The sequence below is a fragment of the Lampris incognitus genome, chromosome 4 (genome assembly GCF_029633865.1).
Source record: "Lampris incognitus isolate fLamInc1 chromosome 4, fLamInc1.hap2, whole genome shotgun sequence".
NCBI classification, from domain to species: Eukaryota; Metazoa; Chordata; class Actinopteri; order Lampriformes; family Lampridae; genus Lampris; species Lampris incognitus.
Window position 1 is genome coordinate 63,445,160 of NC_079214.1, and position 27,140 is coordinate 63,472,299.

At 48.0% G+C, this 27,140-nt stretch overlaps 1 protein-coding gene across 1 annotated transcript in view; it reads left to right on the forward strand.

Moving 5' to 3' along the window:
* The window catches only part of lrrk1 (leucine-rich repeat kinase 1), a 130,511-nt gene that overhangs the window by 10,985 nt on the left and 92,386 nt on the right, over nt 1-27,140 (forward strand). The window contains exons 3-9 of the mRNA XM_056279404.1: nt 5,938-6,109; nt 6,697-6,876; nt 13,179-13,315; nt 20,111-20,337; nt 21,159-21,286; nt 24,607-24,770; nt 24,971-25,108. Of these exons, the coding sequence (XP_056135379.1) occupies nt 5,938-6,109; nt 6,697-6,876; nt 13,179-13,315; nt 20,111-20,337; nt 21,159-21,286; nt 24,607-24,770; nt 24,971-25,108 (1,146 nt within the window). The remainder of the gene's footprint in view (nt 1-5,937; nt 6,110-6,696; nt 6,877-13,178; nt 13,316-20,110; nt 20,338-21,158; nt 21,287-24,606; nt 24,771-24,970; nt 25,109-27,140) is intronic.

Consider the following 27,140-nt stretch of genomic DNA (forward strand, 5'->3'; position numbering starts at 1 on the left):
CAAACTCTTATTTACAATAACGGCCTATGTTGGGGGGTAAGTGCCCCCAAGGGATGGGGGGTAAAATAGAAAAAAGAGAGGTAAAAACAATGAACAGCAGTGACACGACAGGCCAAGTACACAGGTATAGTACTTTGTTGTTTGCACATCTCAGACTTCGTACCTTTTTTCATTTCACTGCACCCGGGACTTGTACTTGTGTGTACGTGACAAATAAAACTCTTGAATCTTGAATCTTTGTGGATTTAGAGAAAGCTTATGACGGGGTCCCGAGAGAGGAGGTGTGGTATTGTATGAGAAAGTCAGGAGTTGCAGAGAAGTATGTAGGGGTGGTGCAGGGTACGTATGAGGGCAGTGTGACAGTGGTGAGGTGTGCGGTTGAAATGACAGATGGGTTCAAGGTGGAAGTGGTATTACATCAAGGATCGGCTCTGAAACCTTTCTTGTTTGCAGTGGTGATGGGTTGACAGATGACATCAGGCAGGAGTCTCCGTGGACTATGATGTTCGCGGATGACATTGTGATCTGTAGCAAGAGTAGGGTGGAGGTGGAGGAGAGCCTGGAGAGGTGGAGGTATGCACTGGAGAGAAGAGGGATGAAAGTCAGTAGGAGCAAGACAGAATACCTATGCATGAATGAGAGGGAGGACAGTGGAATGGTGAGGATGCAAGGAGTAGAGGTGACGAAGGCGTATGAGTTTAAATACTTGGGGTCAACTGTCCAAAGTAACAGGGAGTGCAGGAGAGAGGTGAAGAAGAGACTGCAGGCAGGGTGGAGTGGGTGGAGAAGAGTGTCAGGAGTGATTTGTGACAGAGGGTACCAGCAAGAGTTAAAGGGAAAGTTTACAAGATGGTAGTGAGACCAGCTATGTTATATGGTTTGGAGACAGTGGCTCTGACGAAAAGACAGGAGGCGGAGCTGGAGGTGGCAGAGATGAAGATGCTAAGACTTGCATTGGGAGTGATGAAGAAGGACAGGATTAGAAACGACTATATTAGAGGGACAGCTCAGGTTGGACGGTTTGGAGACAAAGCAAGAGAGGCAAGATTGAGATGGCTTGGACATGTGTGGAGGAGAGATGCTGGGTATATTGGGAGAAGGATGCTGAATATGGAGCTGCCAGGGAAGAGGAGAAGAGGAAGGCCAAAGAGGAGGTTTATGGATGTGGTGAGGGAGGACATGCAGGTGGCTGGTGTGACAGAGGAAGACGCAGAGGACAGGAAGAGATGGAGACGGATGATCCGCTGTGGCGCCCCCTAACGGGAGCAGCCGAAAGTAGTAGTAGTAGTAGTAGTAGTAGTAGCAGTAGTAGTAGTAGTAGTAGCAGTAGTAGTAGTAGTAGCAGTAGTAGTAGCAGTAGTAGTAGTAATAGCAGTAGCAGTAGTAGTAGTAGTAGTAGTAGTAGTAGTAGTAGTAGTAGTAGCAGTAGTAGTAGCATTAGTAGTAGTAGTAGTAGTAGCAGTAGTAGTAGCATTAGTAGTAGTAGTAGTAGTAGCGGTAGTAGTAATGATATAACATAAATGTTATCATTTCCTGGTAATAAAGGCTGCATTACAGTTCAAGTGAGACAATTTTCTGAACTTATTTGACTGTTTTAGTGAAATGAATGTCTCTACCTGCCTGGTCATCGTATTCACATTACTAGGGAAGCTTCAAGAGAACGTCACTGGGGCCAGAATGAAATTCAAGCCATCCAAGTCAAGAAGCATCTCTATAATCAAAGGTAAACTGACAGAACAAAGGTTCTCCATCGATCAAGAACCTATTCCAACAGTGTTAGGGAAGCCAATCAAAAGTGTGGGAGGATGGTACGACTCAAAACTGAAGGACACTGATCAGGCACACAAGCTTAGGGAAGAAATCATTAAAGGTTTGGAGAACATCGACCGATCTATGCTGCCCGGCAAACTGAAAATCTGGTGCCTGCTGTTTGGTTTACTCCCTCGTCTCATGTGGCCAGCAACCATGTATGACATCACCCTCACAAGAGTCGAGAACCTGGAAACGATGATCAGCTCTTATGTGAGAAAATAGTTAGGTGTTCCTCGATGTCTGAGCAGCATAGGCCTCTATGGTCAGGGGCTACTGCCCCTTTCTACCCTCACAGAGGAGTTCAAATGCACTACAGCGAGACTAGAGATGACCCTGGCAGAATCAAGGGACACTGTGATCTGAGCTGCTTGCCCCAACCCTGGCAACAGGAAAGAAATGGACAGCTAAGAATGTGGATTAGCAGGCAAAATCTGCTCTCCGCTATGGCAACATCGTGGACCAAGCCCAACACGGAAGAGGGAGCTGGGGGCTTGGCAGAAAACGGCCTTGCTGGAACAAGGCATCCTCACTAGAGTGACGGAAGTTGGTCATGGCTGAAATCCACTGACAGGAGGACTCAAGTAGGTGTGACAAGGCTGTGCTGCAAGCTAAACAGGGCCAGTGGATGAGATGGGAGAGTGTGGGAAAACACAAGATCAGCTGGACGGACACGTGAGAGATGGAGTCAAGCAGGATAAGTTTCCTCATTCGAGCAATCTACGATGTCCTTCATACCCCTAAAATTCTCGACTAATGGCTGGGTGAAGATCCATCATGTCCCCCTGTTTTAAACACCAGCTACACTTAGGCACATCCTCACTGGGTGTAAAGTGAGCCTCTCTCAAGGCCGGTACACCTGGGGACACAATCAAGTGCCTGGCAGCGACTCTGGAAAGCAGGAGAACAACCAACAATGCCTTGCCACCCAGAACAACCAGCCCAGTTATATCAATTGCTTTTGTTCGGGAATGGGAACAAAAACGAATGAAGAGTCCACCAAGGGCCAGGTTTGGACAGCAGGAGGCAGCCCAGGACTGGCAGATGCCGGTGGATGTGGGCCAACAGCTTATGGTCTCGTCAGACATAGCCATCACCAACTTGAGGCCTGCTCTAGTCCTGCGGTCCAACTTTCAGTGCATGGTGTATTTTGTGGCGCTCACAGTCCCTCGGGGAGCTGCTGTGCAGGAAGCTTTGGAAAGAAAGAAACTGCGATATACAGAGCTTGCAGCGTAGGCAGAACGGCCGGGCCGGAGAGCGAAGATCTGCCCAGTAGAAGTTGGATGTCGAGGCTTCATGGCAACGTCAACTGATGAGGCTGATGTGGGACCTGGGGATCAGCGGACAAGCCCTACGCCGGGTCATCGAGGAAATATCAGAGGTGGCAGAGCAGAGTAGCCAGTGGCTCTGGCTGAAGAGGAAAGACCCCCAGCTGGTCTCCCCAGTAAACCGGCTAGGCACAAGCAGAGGGGGCTGGTTCTGAGGCATCAGAGCACACTGCTGAGCCTACCGGAGACATCGTGGGTCCAGTCAGTGTAATGTTGATGACAATAGGAGCCCACTTGACAACCCAAAGGACATATATGCCCAGCCTTTCTAAACATCAGAGTAATGTAGGTCAGTGCTTAAGTCTTCCACCGGCACTGGGAGCACGGGGGTTTAAGAGGTGGCGCTTTGGATTTGAACACAAGGTCCTGTGTATTCAAAAACACCACTCCGCATTATTTTCTTGGGCATAAATATGTTATGGAACCACTAACAGCCATCCATTATCCAAACCGCTTATCCTGCTCTCAGGATCACGGGGATGCTGGAGACTATCCCAGCAGTCATTGGGCGGCAGGCAGGGAGACACCCTGGACAGGCTGCCAGGCCATCACAGAGCCGACACACACATTCACATCTAGGGACAATTTAGTACGGCCGATTCACCTGACCTACATGCCTTTGGACTGTGGGGGGAAACCGGAGGAAGCCCACGCAGACACAGGGAGAACATGCAAACTCCACACAGAGGATGACCCCCAAGGTTGGGCTACCCCGGGGCTCGAACCCAGGACCTCTTTGCTGTGAGGCGACCGCGCTAACCACTCGCGCCACCGTGCCACTGGAACCACTAACAATCATCCTAAAAATGTTGTGCCGTGATGAGTATCGATGTATTCCATGCAAAAGTAGTGTGATATTTGGTTTTCGTCAACATCGCTCAGCCCGGTTCGGGCAGGTTCGCTGTCCTGACGGAGGACAGCGATATGGACATTCTTTGGCCTGTTTGTCCACAATTGAAAATCAACTGCATGCTGCACACAAACGTGTCATCACCCCAAGCCTCGCCGTTAGTACATCTCACCATATATCTCAGGCCTGGACAGGGAGGACATAACCGGTAGCAGTCTTTTAAGACACGCCGGGACATTTCGGGGCACAGTCTTGGATATGTTTGTCCCCAAGCACTTAGCTGTTATCAGGCCAACCCGCGTCGAGGACGGTTGCATTTATTTCCCAGTCATTACCCATAAACCTCCACCCGGAAGGGCCTGATGACTCTCATCTGAACTGTTTAAGACTAAATGCAAAGCTGAATAAAAAAAAAAAAAGTGGACAAGGTATTTTAGGGCAGACGTGTAAATAGTTTGGCCACTTCTCTTTTTTCTCCTGGGTTAAATAGTGTCACGTATCAGAGCAGAAGCACACAGAGACCGGATCTCCTTACAACCTGTAAAACCCGTCCAACACGGCGAGGTTAAACAAAAAAACACTCACACGTACCCTCACAGCCGCCAAGGATGTAGGATGTTGCAGTTTTTGCCAACTAACACTAGGCCTCATTTCACTGCAAGCCCCCCCACATGTCTTAGTTTCCACCAGTGTGGTATTGTGCTGTAACTCAGTGTTTCTCAACCCAGTCCTCAAGGACCCCCCCTATCCTGCAGATTTTCAATGTAACCCTGCATAGGTAAACTCAACCAATGACCTCATAGCACTTAATTATGCAAGGTGTGCAAACTCTGACATTCGTTGCTGATTGGTTGAATAACTACAAACAGGTACCTATTCAGGGTTGCAAAGAAAATCTGCAGGACAGGGGGTCCTTGAGGACTGGGTTGAGAAACACTGCTAACTGTGATGCTCGGTGCAGATGCAGCACTGCTTTATTCTGCAGCACCGCTTTATTACTAAGCGCTGTCTGACGTCACTGGAGGAGAGGCACACAGATCCCTTCAGCTTAAATGGAGAACGCATGTCACGCTTATATCGGCCTAACGTGTTCAAATGGCTTCACTCTTGTGTTTCTTCCACAACCCAGCGACCCTTGAAAGCGTCCCTGTAAATACCGACCACCACACTTGAGCATCACTCCATGAAAATGATCCATTGTGAGTTTCAAAAGGGCGTCACATATGTCTTTCCATCGACTCACGTCGTCGCCATCGGCGTGTAATTAACGTGACTGAAGATGACGTTTTGTCGTCACTGATTTGTGTCCTAAGTGAACGGTATGCATGTGTTTAACGAGGTTATGCTGCCATCTAGTGGCGACACTTTGACAAGACAGCAGTTGAGTTCATCTCAAAAGGCCGCTACTGTTTCCAATTACGTAATCATTTTTAATAGCCAACCCCCCCAAAAAAAATTTTTTTTGGGAAATATGCCATAGAGTAAATTCTAAAATCAATCTAATATATGGACGTATATTGTCAAATGGAACAGTTGTTCCATAACAATAAGATTTGTACACTTGATATGGTTTCATTCCTCAGTTATCAGTTCCTTGCAAATTGTGCCACATACTCCTAGTGGCAAAATTACCAAAACAGTTTACATGAATTGACAGCACCTATCTCAATTCCTTGTCTGACATGCATTATGTAGGCTGGATTACCTACATTTTAAGGCTGATGTGCGGCGATCACTGTAGAAATATTGTTCCTGAAATGTGGCAGGTATCTTCCGGTGATTGAACATCATTTAAATCCGGTTTCCCGCCTCTCCGTGGGTTTGTGTTGTGTGCAGTTTGTGTTATGGTCCTACTGTACATACTGTGTATTTAGGGGCTTGGAAGTGAAGCGAACTGGCCGAACACACCCAGGCTGTAATGTTGTGTTTTTCTCCTGTGTGTGTCTGCAGGTGCGTCTCCTGTGTGCGGCAACACAGCACGGTGACCTGGAGAGTGTGCGTTATCTCATGAGAGAGGCCCGGGTCACTTTGCCCCCGGAGCCCACAGACGACAACCCCGCTGTCCTGGCGGCTTTCTACGGCCACATCGACCTGGTCAAGGAGCTGCTGGACTCCGTGCCCGGTAGTCTTATTGGTCGTGATGATGTTGCCAGTCAAAATAATGCAGGCCGACATGTTCACAGGGATGTTGGTAATGAAATATTGTGCAGCTATGTTCTGTTATTTACACAGTTCCACAGTTGGTCACCGGGAAATATTGGCTCAATGATGCTGAACTGTTTCATTACAGCTGCTGTGCCGCGTTGGGAAATCTGAACGCAGAATGCAGATAAAAGTGCACAACAAAGCTTCGTGTTGAGGCACGTGGAAACCTCAGCCTACCGTAATTAAAATGCACTTTAGACGGCGCTAGTCGACGTTACCGTAACCTAAAACCTGCTTGAGTCTTGTGTGAAGCGGCTGACTGTAGGCAGCCGTGCTGGACTCAGTTAAACCCACTAAGACAGAGTTGTCTGTCTCAGTTCATTATGTTTATTTAGAAGCTGCACATCAAAACAACAAACTCGAGTGGTAGTGAGCATGTTGGCCTAGAGAGATGTGAGCACTGGCGGTGGTTTCCATGGTAACTGTAACCCTATATGTATGTTTGTTTTGTCTGTTTGTGTGCCTCTCTTGCGTACCTTGTTGTTGGTCCCCTGTCCTTGTAAGGTCCGAATCTGGGGAGGGGGCTGCTGAACAACATGCTGGTCATGGCCTGCCAGAGGGGGCATCTGGAGGTGGTCACGCTGCTGGTGCAGGGCTACCAGGCGGACGTCCGAGTCTACGCCGTCAAGAACCACGAGTTCGACGAGATCACGGGCCTGCCCATCTACGCTGCCGCGCAGTCAGGTAGAGACGGCCGACACCACGCCCGCCTCTGGACGGCCCTGAAAATTAGAAACCCTGAAACTCCAACCGAAGTTAGAATTCACCAATAAGTAAATAAATAAACGGCAGTAAAAAAAAGAGCAGTTTACGAGAAAGTTCAACAACAAAGGAAAAACATTTTTTTTAGCTATTTTCATTCGTGAGAAGAAGCTGATTTTGGGGATATGTGGACATGGCATGTTCAGATATAGCATGTGTCACATGTCACCTAGTCACATGTAGGATGCGAGTCTGCTGAGTCAGCCTACATCGCTGAGGCGTCTGAGTGACAGCCGAGGAGGCGGGTCTATACACACACACGTCTTCTGAACTGTCCTTCCTGTCTGGCCTTGCAGAGTCTGTCTGCTTCATGCGGCCTCTCATGTCTCGCCTCCATGTCTCCTCTGGTTGGGAGACACGGTGGACATTATAATCAGCCAGTTGTGGCAAGCTTCAGCTGGTAACTAATCGCTTTGGGTTGTCTTTGCGTGGGGACACGCCAAGTTTCTGTTTTTCTCTGGAGCATCAGGAACTTCTCTTGGGCACTTCTTTGGTGTTTCCGACATAGCTTCCAAGACCGGAAGCTTCCTGGCAGGCGGCCCTGAAGACCAGCCAGTCACGGCCATGCGAATGCTTTCGTCACACGGAAGTTCAGCTCTTTTTTTTCCCTTTTTTTTTTTAAACAAAAGAACAAAATACAGATTCAGTATGCAGGGGATAGAATACAAATACAACAACAACATAAGAGCCAGGGGTGTATCACACTAGACAAAAATATTATAAAACATAGAGATAGTTTTGGTTTTGATACACAAAATATACCAAACCCCACGGTAAGCCAAAAGGGGGACATAATGGACAATGCGGAAACTGTGGGAAACCCAGCTAGAAAATCCAGATGCAGTACGTACAGCAAGGTTGGACATTGGAGCAGAGTGTGTAGGAACAGGAAGGCAGTGAGTGGACACTGGAGTGGAGTGTGTAGGAACAGGAAGGCAGTGAGAGGACACTGGAGTGGAGTCTGTAGGAACAGGAAGGCAGTGAGTGGACACTGGAGTGGAGTGTGTAGGAACAGGAAGGCAGTGAGTGGACACTGGAGTGGAGTGTGTAGGAACAGGAAGGCAGTGAGAGGACACTGGAGTGGAGTCTGTAGGAACAGGAAGGCAGCGAGAGGACACTGGAGTGGAGTCTGTAGGAACAGGAAGGCAGTGAGTGGACACTGGAGCGGAGTTCGTTTGGAACAGGAAGGCAGCGAGAGGACACTGGAGCAGAGTGTGTAGGAACAGGAAGGCAGTGAGAGGACACTGGAGCGGAGTTGCTTAGGAACAGGAAGGCAGCGAGAGGACACTGGAGCAGAGTGTGTAGGAACAGGAAGGCAGTGAGAGGACACTGGAGTGGAGTGTGTAGGAACAGGAAGGCAGTGATAGGACACTGGAGCGGAGTGTGTAGGAACAGGAAGGCAGTGAGTGGACACTGGAGCGGGGTGTGTAGGAACAGGAAGGCAGTGAGAGGACACTGGAGTGGAGTCTGTAGGAACAGGGAGGCAGTGAGTGGACACTGGAGCGGAGTTGCTTAGGAACAGGAAGGCAGCGAGAGGACACTGGAGCAGAGTGTGTAGGAACAGGAAGGCAGCGAGAGGACACTGGAGCAGAGTGTGTAGGAACAGGAAGGCAGTGAGAGGACACTGGAGCGGAGTGTGTAGGAACAGGAAGGCAGTGAGAGGACACTGGAGCGGAGTGTGTAGGAACAGGAAGGCAGTGAGAGGACACTGGAGCAGAGTGTGTAGGAACAGGAAGGCAGTGAGAGGACACTGGAGCGGAGTGTGTAGGAACAGGAAGGCAGTGAGTGGACACTGGAGCGGAGTGTGTAGGAACAGGAAGGCAGTGAGTGGACACTGGAGCGGGGTGTGTAGGAACAGGAAGGCAGTGAGAGGACACTGGAGCGGAGTGTGTAGGAACAGGAAGGCAGTGAGTGGCCACTGGAGCGGAGTGTGTAGGAACAGGAAGGCAGTGAGAGGACACTGGAGCGGAGTGTGTAGGAACAGGAAGGCAGTGAGTGGACACTGGAGCGGGGTGTGTAGGAACAGGAAGGCAGTGATTGGACACTGGAGCGGAGTGTGTAGGAACAGGAAGGCAGTGAGAGGACACTGGAGCGGAGTGTGTAGGAACAGGAAGGCAGTGAGTGGACACTGGGGCGGAGTGTGTAGGAACAGGAAGGCAGTGAGTGGACACTGGAGTGGAGTGTGTAGGAACAGGAAGGCAGTGAGTGGACACTGGAGCGGAGTGTGTAGGAACAGGAAGGCAGTGAGTGGACACTGGAGTGGAGTGTGTAGGAACAGGAAGGCCGTGAGAGGACACTGGAGTGGGGTGTGTAGGAACAGGAAGGCAGTGAGTGGACACTGGAGTGGGGTGTGTAGGAACAGGAAGGCAGTGAGTGGACACGAGTGGGGTGTGTAGGAACAGGAAGGCAGTGAGTGGACACTGGAGCGGAGTGTGTAGGAACAGGAAGGCAGTGAGTGGACACTGGAGCGGAGTGTGTAGGAACAGGAAGGCAGTGAGTGGACACTGGAGCGGGGTGTGTAGGAACAGGAAGGCAGTGAGAGGACACTGGAGCGGAGTGTGTAGGAACAGGAAGGCAGTGAGAGGACACTGGAGTGGAGTGTGTAGGAACAGGAAGGCAGTGAGAGGACACTGGAGTGGGGTGTGTAGGAACAGGAAGGCAGTGAGTGGACACTGGAGTGGGGTGTGTAGGAACAGGAAGGCAGTGAGTGGACACTGGAGTGGGGTGTGTAGGAACAGGAAGGCAGTGAGTGGACACGAGTGGGGTGTGTAGGAACAGGAAGGCAGTGAGTGGACACTGGAGCGGAGTGTGTAGGAACAGGAAGGCAGTGAGTGGACACTGGAGCGGAGTGTGTAGGAACAGGAAGGCAGTGAGTGGACACTGGAGCGGGGTGTGTAGGAACAGGAAGGCAGTGAGAGGACACTGGAGCGGAGTGTGTAGGAACAGGAAGGCAGTGAGTGGACACTGGAGTGGAGTGTGTAGGAACAGGAAGGCAGTGAGTGGACACTGGAGCGGAGTGTGTAGGAACAGGAAGGCAGACTACCACATAGCTCCTCCGATGCATGTGGAGTCTCCAGCCACTTCTTTTCACCTCTCCCCCCCCCCGAACAGACACCCCGGCCGACCAGAGGAGGCGCTCGTGCAGCGACCAGGACACATACCCACATCCGGCTTCCCACCCGCTGACACTGCCAATTGTGTATGTAGGGATGCCTGACTAAGCCGGAGGTAACATGGGGATTCGAACCGGCGATCCCCATGTCGGTAGGCAACGGAATAGACCGCTACGTTAACCGGACTCCCCTAGAGTACCGTGGTTGAGTAAGAAAGAGACCAAAATGTCTCAATTTGAGTTAACCTTGGTTTATGGTATGTACTGTTAAAATAGCTATTTCTGTTAAAGTGTTCCTTTGATGTTATAGAAATAACACAAAAGGCGAGATATCATATACAGTAGTCAAAAAATGCACTTGCACATATACTGTGTGATATACAGTAATACAGAGGCAGCACAGTGGTGCAGTGGTTAGCGCGGCCGCCTCAGAGCAAGAAGGTCCTGGGTTTGAACCCCATGGTAGTCCAACCTTGGGGGGGGGTCATCCCCGGTTATCCTCTGTGTGGAGTTTGCATGTTCTCCCTGTGTCTGCGTGGGTTTCCTCCAGGTGCTCCGATTTCCTCCCACAGTCTTAACACATGTAGGTCAAGTGAGTCGGTCATACTAAATTGTCCCTAGGTGTGAATGTGTCGGCCCTGTGATGGCCTGGTGGCCTGTCCCGGGTGTCTCCCCACCTGCTGCCCAGTGACTGCTGGGATAGGCTCCAGCATCCCGCTACCTGAATTTGGATAAGCGGCTTGGATAATGGATGGATGGATACAGTAATACAGAAAAACATAGCGGCTATGTGACCGCGGGGAGTTCTGGAAAAGTGTACATGAATGTTGGTGTGGTGCCTGACGGGGATTCATTGAAACCGGCAAAAGCTAAATAAAGCTTCAATCGCAATTATTTACAATACAGGCCTAAATGCGGTCCTAAAAAGCATAAAGGTGCCTATTGGAATGGTATCAGAAACTATAGCAAATTCCTTAGCGGCTACTGGGAAATTGTATGTAGATAAAAATTCTCTTTTTTTGCAGCTGAGTGTGAAATGGCTGGGATGAGAGTCAGCACCTCCGAGTCTGAGGCCGTGGTTCTCTACCAGAAAATGGTGGATTGCTCCCTCCGGTTTGGGGATGAGTTGTCGCCTCAAGTGAAGGAGTTCAAATATCTCAGGGTCTTGTTCATGAGTGAGGGTAGGATGGAGCGGGAGATTGACAGGGGGATTGGTGCAGCATCAGCAGTAATACGAACGTTGTACTGGACCGTTGTGGTGAAGAGGGAGCTGAGCCGGAAGGCAAAGTTCTCAATTTACCAGTCAGTCTTCATTCCAGCCCTCACCTATGGTCATGAGCTTTGGGTAGTGACCGAAAGGGTGAGATCGTGGATACAAGCGGCTGAAATGAGTTTCCTCCGTAGGGTGTCTGGGCTCACCCTTAGAGGTAGGGCAAGGAGCTCGGACATCCGGAGGGAGCTCGGAGTAGAGCCGCTTCTCCTTCGCATTGAAAGGAGCCAGCTGAGGTGGTTCGGGCATCTGATCAGGATGCCTCCTGGGTGCCTTCCTTTGGAGGTTTTCTGGGCACGTCCAACTGGGAGGAGAACCCAGGGTAGACCAGAACTCGCTAGAGGGACTACATGTCCAATCTGGCCTGGGAACCCCTTGGGATCCCTCAGGGGGAGCAGGAGGGCGTTGCTGGGGAGAGGGATGCCTGGAGTGCCCTGCTTAGCTTGCTGCCACCGCGACCCAACCCCGGAGAAGCTGCTGATGATGAGATGAGAGATCAGATCAGATCAGAATTCTCCGTAAGTGAGCAATAGCCTCATGGAAGTTCAGCTCTGGCAAAACAATCATTACTGATTGACGTAAAACGCATCACTGCCGGTGTTCCAGCACGGGAATGTCGCCACAGACATCAGATTTAAAATATACTATGAGTATACTGCGAGACGGGGAGATTTACCTGGTGGTGAGAGGCTTAAGCATCACTGTGTGAACTCATTTGGCAGGGGCTTAAACGTTAATGCGTAAGTCCCGCACTGTAGCTTTAGTATTCATCTGTGCTTGATTGATCGTGAGAAATATCTAACCATTCCAGAAGCAAATGATGAATGAATGTGCAGTAATAGGCCCCATGTAATTGGCTCAATGATTCCTCCCTCTCCACCTCAAGATTATATGTGGTGAGCATTCTGGCACAAAATGGCTGCTGTGCATCACCCAGGTGGGTGCCATACATTGGTGGTGGTGAAGTGAGCTACCCCCTTCAATGTAAAGCGCTTTGGGTGTCTAGAAAAGCGTTATATAAATGTAATGATGATGATGATGATTATTATTATTAACAGCGCCAACGTTTCAATAGAAATGATGTCAGAGGGAGACATGAGGCGATGAGGCGACAAGAGAGATATTGACAGGAAGCAGGAAGAGAGTCAATGGAGCTTGTTAGTGTTGGATCTATTGTAACGACCACGGATGTGTAGACTCGCTAGCCCATTGGCTAATGTGTCAGACCCTCTAGCTGACTGGTTAGCGCAGTCACCTGTGGTGCGGGCAACCTGGGTTAGCTTCCCAGCTACGGCGGCGGTTCCTGGCTCCTCCTGAATTTGCTACAGTATTATTAGAGAACAGGAGAGAACAGCCCTGTGATGGCTTGGCGGCCTGTCCAGGGTGTCTCCCCGCCTGCCACCCAATGACTGCTGGGATAGGCTCCAGCATCCCTGCGACCCTGAGAGAGCAGGATAAACGGTTTGGATAATGGATGGATTATTAGAGAACATTGTGCATTTCATTATTTCAGCTGATAAACTGAGGAACCGGGGAGAGGAAGCATATGTGTATGTTCGATGCCAGTTTCAAAAGACTATTTTACAACTTACAGCATTTCTGTCAACTATTCTGGTACCGGCTAATGAAAGAGTTCGACAGCAACCCAATTATTTTGCTCAGTTGATGCAGTTTGCTCTTTCGTCTCTTCATCAAATGGTGGATTAAAAAGCCATATGAGAGGGAAGTTCCTCCTGCAGCTTTGTTTTTCATGTGTTTCCCAGCCAATCTGAAGTACTTCCTCATCTAAGAGAAACCTTTATTTCTGTCATTCATGTGATTTCTGTGTGCACTGTGTGGCAGGCAATGAAGGGGTTGCCCGGTTCCTACTCCAGAACGGTGCAGAGCTCTCTACATGCATTCTGATGGACCACCCCGCCTTAAGCAAGCGGCTCCTCAGGCAGAGACTCCAGGAGAGCACCAACACGGAAGGAAATGAGGTGTGTGTGCATATGTGTCTGTATTCATTTGTGTATATATATACTATATATGTAGAATATACCTTTAGTACACATGCAAGGCAAGGCAAATTTATTTGATAGCACATTTCAGCAACAGGGCAAGATTGACAAGGATCGATAAGACCATACTGAATCGGTCGAGGCCCGCATTAACAAGGGCCAGCATGGGCGCTGTGCCCTCTAAGGGTCCTGATGGAAACTAAAATCCGCTGTGGCGACCCGTGGAAAACAAAAAAAGCTGAAAAAGAAGATTTCAGCAGCAAGGAAATTCAATGTGCTTTACATAAAAGGCATTAAGAGAAGCAGTGTAATATGGATGTAATATAAAATATGTATGTATTTTGCATTTTTTCTCCAAAACTTAGATAATCATGGAAGATCCAGCTCAGTGATTTTACCTCACTCAGACAAGTATTGAAGACGTACTAAACACTTAAAAGTATTTTTTGAGCTGTAAACTGAATGACATGACTGTCTGTGAATGTTCTCATTCATCCAGGTCATGGTTATCCAAAGGAGTTGAATCAAGTGCAACTGGACTTGGTATATGTCCGTGAAGACGTTTCGCCTCTCATCCAAGAGGTTTCATCAGTTCGTGCCTTTCTGACTAGACCAAGCTAGTCTGACTGGCTGGTGGTGAGACTCAGAATTTATCCTTTAGGAGTCGTTATCAGAGCTATTGATATGCGTGGCTCTCCTGTGCTGCGATGTCCAGCCGGGCCCGTCGCCATCGGAGCTGTTGATTTGCATTTGTTTAGCAGCGACGGTCGTTGGGGGTGTTAGTTTCGACTTCATTGTTCAGTGGTCATGAGAGTCGTTGGAGCCGTTAGTGACCGACTGTTGTTCTTGGAGGCTAGGCTTCTTGAGTCTCCTGGGTAGAGATGAAAGGACGGCATTGTAAGTGGGAGATAGGTGGTGTCGCAGACCTCCTCCTCTGTTGAGGGATGGTTTTTCCAATTTCGCATAGATGGCGTCCTTCACCCCTCTTTCAAACCATCAGTCCAATGCATTCTGCCCCCCCCCCCTTCTTGGACTGTGACGTCCACATTGGGGAAGACAGGAGCCTCCACATTGGGGTTTACAGGAAACCTACACACAGACCAATATCTACTTTCGACTCACACCACCCTCTGGAACACAAACTGGGTGTCATCAGAACTTTGCAACACAGAGCTGACAATGTGCCCAGCAGCACTCGGGCCCAACAAGAACACCACAAACACCTGAGGGGAGCTTTAAAAACCTGCGGCTACCCCAGTTGGACCTTTGTGAAAACTGCAACACGTTCCAGAAAGACCAACCAGGTGAGCGACGAGGAGAAGAGGAACAGAAGGAAGAGCACAGTCATCCCGTATGTTTCTGGGGTCTCCGAGAAACTCAGGAGAATTTTCAACAAACACCGCATCCCGGTATACTTCAAACCCAGCAACACACTCCGACAAAGACTGGTTCATCCCAAAGACCGTGTACCACACACCCAAAAAAGCAATCTGGTGTATGCTGTACAATGCAATGAGGATTGCACTGACCTATACATAGGAGAAACCAAACAACCACTACACAAACGGATGGCCCAACTCCTCAGGACAAGACTTAGCAGTCTATCTACACCTAAAGGAGAAGACACTCCTTCCAGGACAGCAACGTACACATTTTGGACAGGGAAGATAGATGGTTTGAAAGAGGGGTGAAGGAAGCCATCTATGCGAAACTGGAAAAAACCATCCCTCAACAGAGGAGGAGGTCTGCGACACCACCTATCTCCCACTTACAATGCCGTCCTTTCATCTCTACCCAGGAGACTCAAGAAGCCTAGCTTCCAAGAACAACAGTCGGTCACTAACGGCTCCAACGACTCTCATGACCACTGAATAATGAAGTCGAAACTAACACCCCCAACGACCGTCGCTGCTAAACAAATGCAAATCAATAGCTCCGATGGTGACGGGCGTGGCTGGACATTGGAGCACAGGAGAGCCACGCATATCTATGGCTCTGATAACGACTCCAAAGAGGATAAATATCTGAGTCTCATCACCAGCCAGTCAGACTAGCTTGGTCTAGTCAGAAAGGCACGAACTGAGGGAGCCTCTTGGATGAGAGGCGAAACGTCTTCACGGATATATACCAAGTCCAGTTGCACTTGATTCAACTCCTTTGGATAATGACATGACTGTACGGAGATGAAACACGGGTGTTAATACTGACATTCTTACCAAATTTCTAAAAATCAGCATTTCATGGGTGGAAAATGGCTCAGCACGCCATCTACTGTTTTAAATCAGCCCTGAACCTTCCAAGGCCAATGCTGATGTAGAGTCGACTGGTTGGGACTTATCTACGACATGAAACGAGGGGCGTACTCACACTAGACATGGTGCCTTGTACTGTGCCCGAGCACGATCGTTCCCCTCCCCACTCCCCTGCAGGCCTGTGCTCACATTGCCCTTAATGTTACGAGCCCAAGCATGCTTATGTCATCACAGTGCGACCTTTTGTGTTGAGGAGAAGCGCTCTCGCATAGCACAATGGAGTTCATGGTTTTACTTATTTGTTTATTTTGTATTTCCCGCCCTTTTTTCTCCCCAATTGCACCCAGCCCCCACTCTTCCGAGCCGTCCCTGTTGTTGCTCTACCCTCTCTGCTGATCCGGGGAGGGCTGCAGACTACCACATGCTTCCTCCAATACATGTGGAGTCGCCAGCCGCTTCTTTTCGCCTGACAGTGAGGAGTTTCGCCAGGGGGACGTAGCGTGGGAGAGGATCACACTACCCCCCCCCCCCGAACAGGCACCCCGACTGACCAGAGGAGGCGCTAGTGCAGCGACCAGGACACAAACCCACATCCGGCTTCCCAGCCGCAGACACAGCCAATTGTGTCTGTAGGGACACCCGACCAAGCTGGAGGTAACACAGGGATTCGAACCAGCGATCCCTGTGTTGGTGGGCAACGGAATAGACCGCTGTGCCACCCAGATGCCCGTTCATGATTTTATTTACCTTGGGGCTTATATTTGGAGTCCTTTTGGGCACGGTGACCCTTTCTCAGTTATACCACATAGCGATTTTGAGTAAATCGTGGTGTACACATAAAAATGTTTTTAAATGGGACCATCGCATAATTGACATGACGAGTTCCATGCTCGGGCACATTTAGCAATCACACTAGATGCGTACCATTCCCAAGTCCAACTAAACCGTGCCCAAGCCCACCTCTTCAAGCGGGCCAGGGCTGAGCATGGTATGGAGTGATCACACTAAACGAACTGGACTTTGGGGGTTGAACATGCTCAAGCACGTTACGGATCGCCTAGTGTGAGTACACCCTTAAAGAATATTAACGCCCTCTAATCAGAGGTGGACGACCCACCTCCCCCGGCCTCTGCCCTTGAGTGTGAGTCTGTGAAATGGTAGTTACATACTGTCTTTATGCATAACTCTAATGGATTTTGTGGCTAAGGTGAGGGACGTCATTATGGAGGGGGGTGAAGCAATGGTCTCTGATGATGTTACGTCTCTCTTCTGTTGATGAAGCAGTGGAGGTACTCCATATGAAATTACAAAACGACCCCACCATTAGCAATAGGACCACCCTTAACACTGACCAAGTGTGTCTGCTGCTGAAGCTGTGTCCTCAGTCCACGTACTTAACATACAGAGGGCAGTACTATAGGCAGAGGCATAGGTGTGCTATGGGTTCCCCAGTCTCACCTATAGTGGCCAACTTGTATATGGAGGAAGTGGAAAAGAGGGCTCTGATGTCCTATCCAGGGACACCACCTAGCCATTGGTTCAGATTTGTGGACGACACAGGTTAAAATTAAATCTCAGGATGTGCCGCATTTCACCGACCACATTAACTCTGGACCACCACATCAAGTTCACCAGGCAGGATGTGAAAATGACAGGTTAGCTTTCTTACTCTGTGAAATTGCAATTGGTGATGGGGAACATTTGATTGTTGATGTTTATCGTAATCCAACACATACTGATCAGTACTTAAGGTTTGACTCTCATCATCCTTTGGATGATGACCATCCCTGAACCGAGGGAGTGGTGGTAGGAGTACATCTGTCACCATCTTACAATGCTGTGGTTGCAGCTATTCCCCAATCCTCTGTGAATAGTACACATAGCCTTTGTAAATATGGACTCGATTCAAAATACAGTTGAGTTGCGGCCCTAAGTGGGACCCACAATTAAGTGGGCGTGGACTTGAGTTTTTTCAGTGCTGCACAGGGGCACAAGGGATAAACCCACTAGCGATAGCCTTAGAGGGCGAAGCCTATACCAAATAGAACCGTGCTCATTTTCAAATATATGCTGATCATCAGTCACAGGAGTTTACTCGCTAACCTTGTGCCTTTATTATATTTTCTACCAACCTTTTGAATCTCCCTCAAGGGACAGTTAGTTATTGTTATTTTTTCATAATGGCTCGCACTTGTGCTTTTGATAGCTGTATGGAAGCACCATCGGACAACTGGGTCGGTCGGGCTGAGGGAGCAGTCGCCCAACTTTTTCTGCCACCAAAAAGCTGCGGCCGGTCTTGCGGGACCCCCTTATGTCTGCGACGCATCCGTGTCGCGGTGGTTGTGGGAGTCTTCGCGGGGTGGTGTCCGACGCCATGCCAGTGGAGGGGACTGGGTACGGTGGTGTATGGTGGCAAACTGGCGACTCGTGCCAGGCACTTCTTGCAGATCTTCCCATCTACTCCTGCCCATGCTCCTCCTCACACATCCACACACTGCCCCCCCCTCAGCCCCTTGCCCACTTTTTAGCATTTTTCAAAATTATGCAGAGTGGAGTTAGGCCCAGACCTGAGGGAGAATTTATACTTTAATGTGGAATATGGTAGTGTCATTTTTTTCAGTTTCAGAAGTGTCATTTGATTTGTTATAACTGTTTTAGCACCCCCTCTCTGAACACAGACAATTCTCAGGAGGTTGAGTTCACAAGACTCTTTATTGATAGCTAGCTAGCTCGCTAAATAGATAAATAGCATTTAGCATTCATAGCTAAATAGGCAACTATTCAAAAACAGACCAACTGACAGATTGTTGATGACAATTCATTGACTGTCCAATCAAATTAGAATAATTGGTGATGTCGTTTATTACCAGAGGCTAATTGGTTTTCTGGAAAGGTTTAATTATGATGACAACCAGGAGTTTCTCAAGGAGCTTTAGTCATATATTCATAACAACAGCAGTTCTGATATTTTGGGTAAATGTACATCAACAAACCCTATGTTAAAAAAAATCAAAAAGATTAGAAAACTTGAGTTTCAGTGAACTGGATTTTGAAGTTTTGTATTTATTCTATATATACTGCACTATTTTGCTGTAACGTGTATAATCATTATGTGTCTCACTGTGTAATTTTCGTAAATGTTGTTCTGCTTGTACTGCGGGAGTATGGGGTACCAGGGCAGTTGCTACAAGCCATCCGGTCCTTGTATAATCAAAGTGAGAGCCGTGTCCGCATTCTCGGCAGAAAGTCAAACACGTTTTAACAGGGTGTCGGATTCCACCAAGGTTGTCCCTTTTCTCCCATTCTGTTTTTGATATTCATGGACAGGATCTTAAGGCTCAGCCGAGGTGAGGAGTGTGTCTGTTTTGAGAACCTCAGAATTGCATCTCTGCTCTTCGCAGGTGATGTGGTTTTGTTGGCTTCATCAGAACGTGACCTCCAGCCCAAACTGGGGCGGTTTGCAGCTGAGTGTGAAATGGCCGCGATGAGAGTCAGCACCTCCAAGTCTGAGGCCATGGTTCTCTACCGGAAAATGGTGGATTGCTCCCTCTGGGTTGGAGATGAGTTGTTGCCTCAAGTGAAGTTCAAGTATCTCGGGCTGTTGTTCACGAGTGAGGGTAGGATGGAGCGGATTGAGAGGCAGATTGGTGCAGCATTAGCAGTAATGTGGACGTTGTACCATACCACTGTGGTGAAGAGGGAGCTGAGCCTGAAGGCAAAGCTCTCAATTTTGCCAGTCAATCTTCGTTCCAACCCTCACCGATGGTCATGAGCTTAAGGTAGTGACCGAAAGGGTGAGATTGTGGATACAAGCGGCTGAAATGAGTTTCCTCCGTAGGGTGTCTGGGCTCAGCCTTAGAGATAGGGTGAGGAGCTCGGAGTAGAGCCGCTGCTCCTTCGCGTCGAAAATAGCCAGTTGGGGTGGTTCAGGCATCTGATTAGGATGCCTCCTGGGCGCCTTCCTTTGGAGGTTTTCCGGGCAGGTTTTCCAGCCAGAACTCGCTGGAGGGACTACATGTCCAATCTGGCCTGAGAATGCCTTGGAATCTTCCAGGAGCAGCTGGAGGGTGTTGCTGGGGAGAGGGACATCTGGAGTGCCCTACTGCGACCCGACCCCAAAGAAGCGGCTGGTGATGACATGAGATGGTTCTGCTTGTTTACACTCTCCACTCGGCACCTATTGCATGTCTATCCATGCTGGAAGAGGGATCCCTCCTCTCTTGCTCCTCCTGAGGTTTCTCCCATTTTATTTTTTCCTGACAAAGTTTTTTTTCCGTGCAATTTTTTTTTCACACCGAAATCGAGGGTCTAAGGTTTCGGGGGGCGGAGGGGGGGTGGTCACACATAGTACTGAATGGAATTGTGATTGGAAAAAGTCATCTGAGATTCAATTTCAATTTAGGGCTATAGAAGTTAATCTGACTTGACCATTTCTGTACTGACTTCCGATTTGTTCTTTTTTTGTTTGTCCATATGATCACAACATATGCTGTGTATCTTACCATACAAACTCTCCCCACAGACTGTCCGTGTTGGTTGGAGTGGTCTGAAGCTGCCATGGCTGGAGCTGGACTGGTTCATGGACATATCATCTTGGATCACCCACCTCGACCTATCCTCCAATAAACTGAGGGCCCTGCCCTCTGTGGTGCCCTGGGGACTCATCCAGCTGAAGTCTCTGGACCTTTCCAACAACCTGCTCAAAGAGCTGCCAGCAGCGCAGAGCTCGCGGGAGGTCATATGCTCCAGGTAGATCGCAGTAATCCTCCTCACAGGCTTATTACTCCCAGAAAACAAAGGGAATACTCAGATGAGGGGAAAATGTGGTTTTGAGGGGCCATCAAACAAAGTCTATAATGCTAGTCTGTAATAACTTCCCCTGACATGAAGTTATCTTCCCTTTTCATGGCAAGTTGAAGAACGATATGATGAGTAATATTCTCTGGGTGGCTTTTAATTACATCAATTTTATGTTTTTTGTCCTGTGCTCCTTGGTTACTACTGTTGCTAAGGTAGAATATAATAGCATCAGAGTCCGTTTCCATTGAAAACCTATTGAAGATGCCTGTTGTTTTAGTTGACTTTTGTTTCTATATGTTTCTTTTAAAAAAGAAACTTGTAATAATGAACATCTTGGGTACAATACAGTGACTGAGCATTATATGAATTTTTGGAAAACTGGTGAAAAACCATAGATATTTTTTCTGATATCCAACTGTCATGGCTGCTGCCTGGGTTGCCATCGCTGACTGCCTCCCCTCAATAGACTTACCTCACCAGTCTATCTGTGACCACTTATGAGATCAGGGGTCTCAGATGTCTTCTTAATGTTGATTACAGGGCTTGCAGTAGGCTGTGGAGTGTTATACATATGCTATTCATGCAAAATATATAGGCAGACTGAAGCCTGTTAGCAATGGTTGTTATGCCGTGAGCCCCCGGTTTGGTGGGTCAGCAACTAATGGAAACGCCAACAAAGGGTCAGAAAGAGGAAACAGAGCATTCTGTCTTTTTTTTTCCTCCACTACATCCCCTTTCTCTCTCACTATTCCTATTCCCCTCCCTTTCAGTCTAGAGCAGGTGAATCTCTCTCAGAACCAGCTCACCGCTTTGCCCTCTGGACTACTGCATCTCACTGAAATCCAAAGACTGTCTGCTGCCAGGAACCAGCTCACATCCCTGTTTGACATCCCCTCTGGTACACTGCTTGCCTGATATTCACACTGAATGGCCGCGTTGCTGCCACTCCGTTATTTAGTCGGAAATTGTTTTTCCATAACCAATCACTAGTGACTGAGATATCTGGCTGCTGTGATGTCATCTTCAGTTGACATGAGCTGCCTTGACTGAAGCAGGTTTACCAAGAATGTCAATGCTGACATTGCGTTTATGCAGGCAATTTGTTGGCTAAGAGGGTAATAACAAATTCAAGATTTCTATTTAGCGTAAATGACCAAAACATCTTGCCGGGTGTCCAGGTAGCGTAGTGGTCTATTCCATTGCCTACCAACACGGGGATCACCGGGTCGAATCCCCGTGTTACCTCCGGCTTGGTCGGGCATCCCTATAAACACAATTGGCCGTGTCAGCGGGTGGGAAGCCGGATGTGGGTATGTGTCCTGGTCGCTTCAGAATCAGAAATACTTTATTAGTCCTGGAGGGGAAATTTGGGTAGATTAAAAAGCCCCGTTGAAGGGATCAGTCTCCCGAAGTTTTGTTTCTCGTGAATTCTCTAGCCAACACTTCTTCTGCTTGCGCAGCCGTCATCTGTAGTCCCGCCTACACCGATGCTGATTGGCTCGGTTGTTTCTCCAACCTGAAACAAGCCAATGACGAGGGCCGCACCAGGCCTCCGAGTCACCTGGCGAATTTTGAAACGTGGGCGGGATGAGTGAAAACACGTGTCAGATAGCGATTCAGGGGTTTAGAGCCAGGCTAGTGTGCTCCAGCTCAACGTTTAATTCCACACACGAGCACAATGTTAAGTATGAGATTACTCCTTTGGGTAAATAATCAGATGAAACACTCTTGTGTTTCCAGATAAGGGACATTTTCCAGTCGTTTTTCTGTCTTTTTGTTTCATTCCTGTGCAACTTCATCTTCACGTACTCAGTCAAAATGAAATGGGAAGTGAGGACGGAAAAGAGGCATAAAGTACTTCTTCTAAAGACTGTAAAAAGCAAGTGACCTCCAATATTTCCAAGGAACACTATTATTTTTTGGAGAAAAAAAATAGCCTTTGTTTTACAACCCCTAATCAGAAAACGTTGGGATGGAATGTTAAATTAAAATTAAAACTGAAAACAGTGGTTTGTAAATCATCTTTGACCCGTATTACACCGAAAACGATACAGCAGCACGTTATTTGACGTTTTACCTCGTGAATTTTATTGCTTTTTCAAAATAAACACTTTCAGTTTTGATTCTTGCAACATATTTCAAAAAAAAGTTGGGACAGTAAAGTATTTACCACTCTGTAATGTTGCCATTTCTTTTCACAACACTTAAAAGACGTTTAGGGCTGAAGACAGCGGCTGATGAAGTGTTTCAGGGGTCATTTTGCCCCGTTCTTCCTGCAAACCGGTCTAAAGGGGCGCAACAGCACAGGGTCTCCGTTGTCACATTTTGCATTTCAAGATGCTCCGCACATTCTCTATTGGGGACGGGTTGGGGCTGCAGGCAGGCAGGCAGGCCAGTCCAGAACCAGCACCCTCTTCTTCTGCAGCCATGTCTTGGTAATGTGTGCAGAATGTGGTTTTGCCTCGTCTTGTTGTAATATGCACGGGCGTCCCTGGGAAAGTCTTGAAGGCAACATGTGTCGCTGCGAAATCTCGATGTACATTTCGGCATTAATGATGTCATCACAGAAGTGTAAACGACCTTTACTGAGGGTGCTGGCACACCTCCGTACCATGACAGACCCTGGCTTTTGGACTTGTTGCCGGTAACAGTCTGGATGGTCCTTTTCTTCTTTGGTCTGGAGCACACAGCCTCCATTTCCTCCAAAAGAGACCTGAAATCCTGACTCGTCTGACCACGAGACACCTTTCCACCGTGTGAGGGTCCATCCCAGACGCCTCCGAGCCCGGAGACTTCAGCGGTGCTCCTGGACACGGTTTACATAAGGTTTCCTTTTGGCACAGTAGAGTTTTTGCCCCCCCCACCCCTTTTTCTCCCCAGTTGTACCTGTCCAATTACCCCACTCTTCCAAGCCGTCCCGGTAGCTGCCCCCCCCCCCGCATATCCAAGGAGGGCTGCAGACTACCATATGCGTCCTCAGATACATGTGGAGTCGCCAGCCGCTTCTTTTTCACCTGACAGTGAGGAGTTTCACCAGGGGGAGTAGCGCGTGGGAGGCTCACACTACTCCCCCCAGTTCCCCCTCCCCCCCAAACAGGCGCCCTGACCGACCAGAGGGGGCGCTAGTGCAATGATCAGAACACATACCCACATCCAGCTTCCCACCCGCAGACAAGGCCAGTTGTGTCTGTAGGGATGCCCGGCCAAGCCGGAAGTAACACGGGGATTCGAACTGGCGGTCCCCGTGTTGGGCACAGTAAAGTTGTAACTGGCATTTATGGATGTAACTACGTAATGCCATGCTTGACAAAGGTTTGCCAACATAATCCTGAGCCCATGTGGTTTTATCACTTATAGATGAACGACGGTTCTTGATGCAGCGCCATCTGAGGGATGGAAGAGCACGGTCATCCAGCCTAGGCTGGTGCCCTTGTCCTTTAGGCACTGAAATCCCCCCAGATTCCTTGAATCTTTTAATCGTGTTGTGCGCCATAGAGAGTGAAATATCCAATCCCGTCCTATCTTTCTTTAGGGAACATTGTTTTTAAACACTGCAATCATTTTCTCATGCATTTGTTGGCAAACTGGAGATCCTCGGCCCATCCTTGCCCCTGAAGGACTAGGACTAGGCCATTCCTGGATGCTGCTTTTGCACTGAATCACGGTTACAATCACCTGTTGACATCACCTGCTTCAAATCACATCACTATGCGATTATTTCACCTCATTACTAGCCCTAAACTGCTCCCGGCCCAGCTTTTTTTTTGGACTGTGTTGCAGGCCTGAATGGCAGGAATGGATGTGTACAAATGAAATGAAGCTGACCAGACAAAACAAGAAATATCACGTGTTCGTACCGCCATAAAATACAACTCATAGTAAATTTAGAAATCACTGCTTTCTTTCTTTCTTCTTTTTTTTTTGCATTTCCTATACCGTCCCAACTTTTTTCTGAGTTGGGTTTGTACATGGCAGAACACAAAAACGACATTTTTGTGTTGCCACAATGCAACTGATCCGTCTAAAGAGCCCCTGTAGGCCACATGACTACAAGTGAGACCCAGAAGCGTTACCATTCACTGTTTCTATCTGTCACAGAGGTTTTGACCAACTACTGAGAACATTGTTGGTTGTTCGTTAATTCAGTTCATAAACCTGATTCTCCACGTAAAGGCCTCAGTAATGTTTGTGTCATACTCTGCCTGTCCTCCCTGCCAGCTACTAACTGGATAGGTCTCCGTAAGCTGGAGGAGTTTGATGTGTCCGACAACCATTTGACCAGTTTACCGACTCCTGTCATGCACTCTTTCAAATCCCTGACCTCCCTCAACGTGAGCAGAAATAGACTCACTGCTTTTCCAGACCCCTGGACATGCCCACTGGTAAGAAACCATTCTGCAACTATCTCATTTCTCATTGGAGGGGAGAAAAAAAAACCCCCATCTCAAACCATTTCTACCCCCAGTCCCTTGCCTAGCTCAGTGTTTATACATCCTGAGAATGAGCTTTGTGCATGTTTTCAGAAGATGTGCAGTTGTTGTGCGATAAGACTGAACAAATACCCTTTGTTTGTCCTTTGCAGAAGCAATGCAAAGCCTCTTCCAATTTCATCAGTAGTCTCCCCAATACCATCTCCATCTCCTGGAGGACTCAGCTGCAGGAGGTGGACTTTGCGGACAACAATCTGATGTGGTTGCCGTCATATATGTTCGAGCTGGAGGTATTATTGATATGCTCATGTTAAACCTGGTGATGATTCTGCTGATGTTTGGCGGTTGATGAAATACCAGTCTGTTGGGTTGATGTCTTTGTATTTGTAAGGTATTGATTTCCCCTCAAAAGTGAGTTCTGGCAGATAGGACTGGATCCATGATTTTATAATCGCTTATACTCCAAGTGGCATATTGGTTGAAATAATACGCATTTTATTAAGTTATGGTTAAATTAGGGCGGGACGGTGGTGCAGTGGTTAGCACGGTCATCTCACAGCAGGGCGGCACGGTGGGACAGTGGTTAGCGGGGTTGCCTCACAGCAGGAAGGTCCTGGGTTCGAGCCCCATGGTAGTCCAACCTTGGTGGGTCATCCTGGGTCGTCCTCTGTGTGGAGTTTGCATCTTCTCCCCGTGTCTGCGTGGGTTTCCTCCAGGGGCTCCGGTTTCCTCCCACAGTCCAAAGACATGTAGGCCAGGTGACTCAGCCGTACTAAATTGTCCCTAGGAATGAATGGGTGTGTGTGTGTGTGTGTGTGTCAGCCAGCCAGCCAGCCAACCCTGTGATGGCCTGGTGACCTGTCCAGGGTGTCTCCCCATCTGCCACCCAATGACTGCCGGAATAGGGTCCAGCATCCCCACAACCCTGAGAGCAGGATAAGTGGTTAAGATAATGGATGGATGGATGGATGGATGGGTTATATTAGAACAAGGAGATGCTGTATTCAGAGCAGCATCATTGCTCCAAGTTGTAGTCAAGTAGAAATAACAACTGTACTTAAAAAGTGTCATTTTAGGACAAAAGCAATAGTTTGCAAGATCAAATACTGTGGATGACATTTTGGTCTGCTGCATGACTTCTATCTCTCTCCAGTCAGGCAATCTTTCAGCCTTTAAAGAACTGATATGGTACCTTGAGTCTGATTTTAGAAATATTTCTCTGGCTTTGCTAATAATAATGGTGTATTAAATAATACAAGTTTCGAGATATTAATACTGATTGACTGATTGACTGACTGAGTGATCATGTTTGACATGATTGGGCCGCAGGACCAGTTGACCAATGACGTCACTGACATTACGCAACTGGTCGGTCGAGTGCTGAGAGGTTAAGTTAAAGTGCCCCAAATAAAAAACAAAACACTCACTGGTGGGATGTCCGGGTAGCATAGCGGTCTATTCTGTTGCCTATCAATGAGGGGATCACCGGTTCGAACCCCCGTGTTACCTCCAGCTTATCTGCAGGGTTTTATATATATTAGCAAATTTACAACACACAATGGCATGGTACAGTGTCTTGGACAATTATTCAGGCAACAGACAAGCCTTAAAATGGGCACATACATAACAAATGGATTTAACAAGAGGTTAGAATGGAAAAAAGGAAAATAAAGGAAAATATTGGAAAGGCAAATACATTTAACTAAATAAATAAATAGATAAAACGGGGCTAGGTTCTCTGCAAGGTCAAGCTTTTCAACTAAATTGCAGTTTCACTGCATTCTTCTTCACACATTTCAGAGATGAAAAATAATGACACAGCTCCTTATGAAAAATATAGAAATTTGGTTTTGTTTTCATGAATCTATTTTTATATTTTTTTTTTCAAGGATGATGATTGTGTTGATTGCCAGGTCATGTGTTTGATCTTTTACAGGTATACCAAACAAAACATCATGCAAATCTTCCCAAAAAGCATTAGCAAATTTACATCCATAAAAAAAGATGATCGGTTGTTTCAGTGTGTTCAACACAGAACGAGCAATTGTTGTGATCTAAACCAAACTGACATGTTAGAACTTCTGCAGAGGGGTCTGTTTCATTGAGGATTTTAAAGTGAACTTCCGTTGCTTTTGCTGCAATAGGAAACTTAAAGAATTGTGATCTCACACTCTCAGCTTTTTTTTTTTTTAGAGAAAAGTTGTGGAACCGAGTTTCTGTTTGGTGTGACTGGATAGAATTCTTTGATAAAGGTTTGCCGGACTGTGATATTAGGTAGTTTTAGATTGGTGATATTGTGACCATTCACCAAAAGCGAAGGAA